Genomic DNA, 7485 nt, shown 5'->3' on the forward strand with positions numbered 1-7485 from the left:
GGTAAATGGTAATTTCTTTGTAGGTATTAGCTATAATTATTTGTTCATTTGTTCTCTGACTTTTGTTTTTCCTTTTAAACCTTTTTCAGTAATGCATCCCCAATTAATAGAATTGTACAAATCAGTGGCAATTCCATGCCAAGAGGAAGTGGCTCTGGATTTAAGCCATTTAAGGGTGGACCTCCTCGACGATTCTGAAAACTAGCTCTCTGCCATGGTTTCAAGATAATTTATTGAAATCTCCTGTAAACTTTACTTGACTACTTATGAAGAGGACCTCTGACTTGCTTGAGAGTTCTGTCAGACTTTTCTTTTTTTCTCTCTTTTTTTTAAATTTAACACGATTGCTTTTCTCAATTTTGGAGAAGCTGTTTAGTTCTGTTGTAACTTTTAATAGTTTTGTGTATCATTCAACTTTTTTCCTTGCAGCACTGAGACACATTTGAAAGATAGGAATCAAAACCATTTTGTTTAATGCTGTGTGAATATAAAGAGTAGTTTACAGGTGTGTGGTAGTAGTTTAATTTGCAGCATTAGCTCTGTGGTGTCAGGCTCTAGAGTTACTTTTTGTCATCAAGCATTTTCAGCCTCCATTTTGAAGGCTGTTTAAGCTTAAAAAGTCTGCTGTTTAATTTTTAGAGAATAAGATTGTTCCTTGCATTTCTGAGTATTATGTAACCTATTTTTGCAGAAGGTACTGTTACATTAAGTGCATCTGTGTATCCTGGTTTTAAAAAAAAATGTACTCTTTTTTGAAATAAACCTTCATATTCTGTATAGTTGCTAAAGCGTTGAGAACCTTTTTAATTGTAAAATGAGAACCAAATTTCAGTTCATTATAGCAGCACACTTGTTCAGGTTTGCATGGTGTGAAACCAAATAGATTAATGAAACCTTGGCCATGAGGTTTGTATCACTGAGGTTCTTAGACTGAGTTGTGCAGGTAAGTGCACTTTTAGGTAATCTGCACTGTTTGATGGATAAATTCCATCTCTGGGAATTGTGTGGGTATTAATATTTCCATGTTCTCAACTATGTTGAGAAGTGGAAAAAAACCCAGGTTCTAGATTGGTGAATCAGTTGGGTTTTGTAAATACTTGTATGTGGGAAGGCATTGTTGTCTCTTTGTGAAAATAAAAATCCACACCTGGATGTGTGTGTGTCTTTGTTTCCAGCTTTTTAGTTGTTAGTCCTCCAGCCCTTTTCCTTGCCCGAAGGAACTGGCTAGGTTTAGAGCTTTACAGACAGGTTTTTTTGGGTTTTGTTCCTAGGAAGTCAGTCTAACTTTGACTCTTCACCTCAGTAGCTAGGCAGCATGTTCTGTTGAAGTGTTGGAAACTTAAGCACTAATCTTATGACTTTTTTTTTTTTTTAAGGCATCTTTTCCAGGAAAATCCTTTAAGGTAAATTCTGGATACCACCCCTTTAAAGCCTCCCACATTCCTTCATAAAAATTGGTGATGAGTAATGTAAATGGTCTAGATTCTTGGAAAAGTCACCAGTCTCTGTGCTCATACAAAGTAAAAGATGGTTGCCAGAGATTGCTCTGAGGCCACTTTTTGATTTGAGAAGGAATTTTTTAAAAGTTCTTTTAAATGTCCCTTGATGGATATGGCTGTGCCCATGAGATGGTTCGGACTGCTGCAGTGCTGTGGGCAGGCAGGGCACTTTGGCCTTTGACTCTTTGGGGAACTGGCACTTCCTCTATTGCTCTGGATTTCATACCCTTTTCTTCCCTTCCTGACCCTACAATTGTGGGAGCACATGGGGTGTGCAAATGTGTTGTGTGTAGAGGTCTACTTCTTTATATCCCAAACCCCTCCGTACTTTGTAGAATGGCACGATAGATGCCTCAGTATGTATTAGAGTGAACTGATTTCTACCTCTCTTGTGACTTTGGGTCATTATGCCACTTCTGGCCTTTTTCCTCATTTGTGGAGTGGAGCTCACCACAAGGGATTACACAGTTTCTAGCATTGGTTGAGCACTTTATGTGCTGGGCAGTGTACTAAGCATTAAGTGCAATGCTTTTCCTCATGCTCAAAATCCTGCCAGCTGAAGAGTAACAGTCTCTCCTGCCCAGTTTTTAGATGAGGACCTGAGAAGTAACCTCTTAAAACATTAGATGTGGAGTTCCCGTCATGGCTCAGTGGTTAACGAATCCGACTAGGAACCATGAGGTTGCAGGTTCGATCCCTGCCCTCGCTCAGTGGATTAAGGATCCGGTGTTGCCATGAGCTGTGGTGTAGGTTGCAGATGTGGCTCAGATCCTGTGTTTCTGTGGCTGTCGTGTAGGCTGGCGGCTACAGCTCTGATTAGACCCCTAGCCTGGGAACCTCCATGTGCCGTGAGTGTGGCCCTAAAAAGACAAAAGACAAAAAAAAAAAGAAAGAAAATTAAAAAAACAAAAAACAAAAAAAATTAGATGTTTGATTTGTACTCAACTTTTCCATACCTACATTGAATGGTACAACCATTCATAAACTGGTGGGTAGGTTATTTTTTCCTCACATTGCCATATATAGCATTTTCAAGCTGAGAAAACCTGACAAATCCACCACGTGGAATTTTGGCATTGAGTTTGAGAGTAGCCCTCAGGCACCAGTTAGTAGAGATTAGGCTGGAAGATAGGTTCCTCAAAACCAAGAGAAAGGAGAAATTTTTATTCTTCATAGACTTATTGAGCAATCGAAAAATGTTTTGCCATGATGTAGAAAGTTTCAGTGCTTTAAGAGTAATAGCTTACAGTGGTTCAAGAAAGGGCCAGTCTTAATAAGCTTGAGCGAGAAACTGAAGTCAGAAGCTACACATGCCAAAAATAATTGCAACTGAAAAATAAAAGATTCAAAATTTCATAGAAAAATTTAGAAACCTCTATGCTTGTATTTGTATCCCTTGCTAGATTGTCACTAACTCAGTACTAACTCCTCCATACTTAAGCCATTTCCAATGATTAAACACATCAATCCTTACTGTAGAAATGTCAAATTACTTTGCATTCTTTTAAACCTCATCTAATCTAGCTCCTTACCTAAAGTCACGTCTTTTCTAATACCTACAATGGTGCTTAATTAGCTTTCCTCTCAGCACCTCTGATGTAACATGTTCAGTTACCCCACAAACTAGCTAATCCTCACACATCTTTAGTCAATATCTTCATAGACAGTAAAGCTGCCATACATAAAATTCTTTTTTCCTATACCATTTCATACATCAGTCAACAATATTGTTTATTTTTACCTGAAACAAATTGTTTTCTGAAATCCTTCAGTGCTTCCTTCAGAATAAGCTTCTCTCTTTCTTTTCTCTCTGTTATACTTAGTCCTTCTAACCATGCTTAAGGGTCAGGTTCCATATAGTTGATTGTCACATATGTATTCTGTACCAATTACCTTTATCCTGTGTCTGCACAGCCACACCTCATTTTTCTCCTGTTTTAAACCTTCAAATATCACCTCATCTCCCTTGGAATAAATCCAGTCTTTGGAGTTGTGCCATTTCTCTGACTTCATTTCCTTCTAGTCTCCTTGCTTACTTTGTTTCAGTCACATTGGCCTCTTGCTGTTTCTTGAGTATGACATCCCATCTCTGGCCTTTTGCATTGATTCTTTGATCTGGTATCCATTTCCCCCAGATATCCACATATCCCACTTCAGGTCTTTGTGAAAATGTTTTCTCAGTGATATCTTCCCTGGTATTTACACTGTCCTACCCACAGTATTCTACCTCCCTCTTCCCATCTGACATTTATTGTTTGTCTCTTCCAACTTGGATATAAGCTCTAGGAGGGCAGTGGTTTTTGTCTGGTTTTTGTTTTTTTATTGCCATATCCTGAGCATCTGAGACTTAGTACCTACTTAATATATACTGTTGACTAGCTATATGGAGCATTCAGATTTTTTGTTTGTTTTTAGGGCCACACCCGTATCATATGGAATTTCCCAGGCTAGGGGTTGAATAGGAACTGTAGCCGCTGGCCTACACCACAGCCACAGCAATGAGGTATCCAAGCCACGTCTGCGACCTACACACAGCTCACAGCAATGCTGGATCTTTAACCCACTGAGCGGGGCATCATGGATACTAGTTGAGTTTGTTACTGCTGAGCCACAATGGCAACTCCCCAGAATTTTTATAGTAGGGGTATAGGAGCTGCAGTCTGGTTGGAGTAGTGGTTAGAGTGGGGGGATCTGGGCTTTGTCTTGAAATTGCATTGGTGTAACCAACATACTTTTAAGACTGAATACTTATCAGTAACTTTGAGAGTATCTGGTGAGGGCTTGAGGAGGGCCAAAAGCCTCATAAGCCACCCCTTGGTGCAGTGACCAGTAAGAAATGGGACTGTTTAGAGATAGGCTACCCAGACCATCAGACTTAAGCCAAGGGGCTCATGCTCCCTGAGAGGAGATTCCTGCCTTAGGCATGATTATTAACCATAAAGTCATCTTTGCTCTAGCTCCAAGCTCATAAAAGCATATATTCCTCCTTGGATTTGCCAACAGGGTTAGGAAATAAGAGTATGAACACTGCTCAGTAGTTAAAATTTCATTGGTTTATTAAAGACTGCCTAAGTACATCAAACGCTCAAGCAAGAACCTGTCATTTGGATAGAGACCATTTTCTTTCTCTGAAGTTTCTAGTGATGTCCATCACCATATATTAATTCATTAATTTGCCCATCACGCTGCCAGCATTTGAGAGATGGAGTGGGGAGGAGACAGATCAGATAACACAGCAAGTAAGTGTCATATGGTGCATTCCTTAAGTATATAATGACTAAAAATTCTGTAATATTATGATTCTGTAAAATAAGGAAGAACCCTTCAAAAAATCCAAATTTTCTTAAAATTATCATGTACCTATGAGCTTTTCAAATGACTTTCACTTTATTCTCCAAATGATCTGCCTTCCTTGGTCCACCTTTCTGGCCTCAAGAAAGATGACTTCACTGGGTCTTCATCACCTTGTATACATCATTACCACTGAACTGCTCAAACTTAGGCCAGATTGTGCACTAGGAAAGGCTTTCATTTGGGGGGCAATGTACAGGGTTGTCCCATCTAAAGACTTTGGAATGTGAAGAATTAGGGGTTCAAGTGAAAACTGTGCCATTTACTAGGTGGGTGCCATTATGGGCAGTTTATCTGTAAGTCCAAGAAGATCAACTTGGCTTACCTTGCGGGGCTGTTGTTAGGATTTAAATGACAAAAATACGTGTAGAATACTGAACTAATTCTCATTAATTCTCTTGTTTTAGCAAATTCATATCATGGTCTCTAATTATAAAGCAGAAGAGGGAAGTTCTCGTTGTGGCTCAGCAGTAACGAGCCCGACTAGTATCCATGAGGATATGAGCTCAATCCCTGGCCTTGCTCAGTGAGTTAAGGATATGGTACTGCTGTGAACCATGGTATAAGTCTCAGATGCAGCTGGGATCCTGTGTTGCTGTTACTGTGGCGTAGGCCAGCAGCTACAGCTCTGATTTGACCTCTAGCTTATGAACTTTGATATGCTGTGGGTGTGGCCCTTAAAAAAGCAAAATAAATAAATAAAAATAAAGCAGAAGAGAAAAAGTGAATTTGGAAATGTTGCTGGTTAAACAGAGAACTGAACGGGTACAGCTGCTGATGGCGAAATCTTAAGTCTAATTGGGCAAGATAAGGCAGTAAATAGTTCTCAAGCCTGAGTCCTACTCCAGGACATTCAGGGTGTGACCTAGGGATATTCTTCTGCAAAAGTCCCCCTGAGAATTCATATGCACAGCCAGGTTTGGGAACCACTATGGGGGCAGAGCTTAGAGTAGGTAAGACCCAATGCTCTTCCAAGACCAGCTGGCAATTTTATGGGTAGTAGAGTTTTCCTCACTGCTCCAACATGTCATTTTAGTTTTAGAAAAACCATCTTTTGCCAGTGAGATGAGATGCTCTGATTAATTTTCTGGTTAACCAATGATGAAATAATTTCATGTAGTTGAATCACTGAGGGTAAGGGAAGAGGAACTTCAGCATCAGCTTTAGGAACTTGTGGCTTTCAGAACTAACTTGGTTGAGCTGTGAAGTACTACTACTATGTATTATTTGGGGAAACAGTACTTTGTTTTCATTCTAGTAACTGGAGAGTCACCTTCAAAAAGAGTTACGGTCAAGTAACTCTTTTTAAAGATGAAGACACTAGATCCAGAGTTAGGAGCCTTGGAGTCTGGTTCTGATCCTGCTAGTTGGAACATATAATTTAACCTTTGTGGACCCTGGTTCCTTTATCCACAGATTTATGGCCTTTATGATTCCTGTCTGACTTCCATAAAAATGCAAAATATAGTCAACTCTTGTCATTCCAACTAATCACAGGAAACTAAAGGGAAAAAAAAAATCTTAGCACACAATGAGATAGCTAATACTTCATGCTTATTAATCTGTGTCATGCATGTTAAATGTCTTATGAGCTTGTTTGTCATCACAGAAGTTAGTATTACTGAGCGCGCAGCATGTGCTAGCATTGTACTAGGTAATTTACATGCATTAACTAATTCTAATAACAAGCTTATGATTTATGTATAGGCACTATTCCCATTTTAATGTGTGGAAACTAAGGAACAGTTTGCTCAGGATCATATAGATAGCAAGTGGTGAAACCAAGATTGAAACTTCAAATCATTTCATCCAGTGTAGGGGAGATATGACCAATGACCTATGTAGTATAGTTGATACCACAAAACAAATAATTTCTAAATACATCCTCCTCTATATGATAAAATTATTTGCCATAATAAGCATTTTCTTTAATTGCTCTTGAATTTAAAAATAAATGTTCAATTTAAAAGATATTATTACAGTTCAGTGAAGTATTTTTTGTGTTAACCAAAATTTATACTCATAAAGCAAATAGTACATTTTATAATTCTCACTCTGTTTAACTAGTTTTAAAATTTTAAACAGAAAAACCAAGAGGACACAGAATGACAGAAATGAGGTAACTCAGGGTCTGGTATTCAGAGTACAGTTCTTGTGTATGTTTTGTTAAATTTATATTTAAATAGTACAGTTGATGCTATTATAAATGGAATTTTTAAATTTCAATTTTCAATCATTTGTTGCTAATATATAGAAGTACAATTTTTAAAATTTTGAATAAAATTTACAAATATGCACACATTTTAAGTATACAGTTTAATAAGTTTTGATAAGTGAACACACCCAAGTGACCACTACCATTTTTTGAGATGCAGAATATTTTCATCACTAGAGGTTTTACTTGTGCCCTTTCCTGGACATGGCAGTTCATCTCTTCAGGCCCATGCAGCCATTTATGTGCTTTCTATCACTGGACATTTTGCTTCCTAGAGTAATCTTCTTCTGTATCTAGCTCCTTTTGTTTAGTGTAATGTTTTTGCAGTTCAGCCATATTGCTTTGTATATCAGTAGTTGTTTTTGTTGCTGTGTAGTATTACACTGTTTGGATGTATTACAATTTTTTATGCATCTGCCT

General features: G+C 38.2%; 1 protein-coding gene across 9 annotated transcripts in view; it reads left to right on the plus strand.

Annotated features, from left to right (window-relative positions):
* Positions 1-1152, plus strand: part of SLTM (SAFB like transcription modulator) — a 49686-nt gene extending 48534 nt beyond the window's left edge. For all 9 annotated transcript variants that reach the window (XM_047766243.1, XM_047766244.1, XM_047766241.1 and 6 more), the window contains one exon: positions 90-1152. In XM_047766243.1, the coding sequence (XP_047622199.1) occupies positions 90-198 (109 nt within the window). In that variant the 3' untranslated portion in view covers positions 199-1152. The remainder of the gene's footprint in view (positions 1-89) is intronic.
* The last annotated feature ends 6333 nt before the right edge of the window (positions 1153-7485 follow it).

The sequence above is a fragment of the Phacochoerus africanus genome, chromosome 2 (assembly GCF_016906955.1).
Source record: "Phacochoerus africanus isolate WHEZ1 chromosome 2, ROS_Pafr_v1, whole genome shotgun sequence".
Lineage (NCBI taxonomy): Eukaryota > Metazoa > Chordata > Mammalia > Artiodactyla > Suidae > Phacochoerus > Phacochoerus africanus.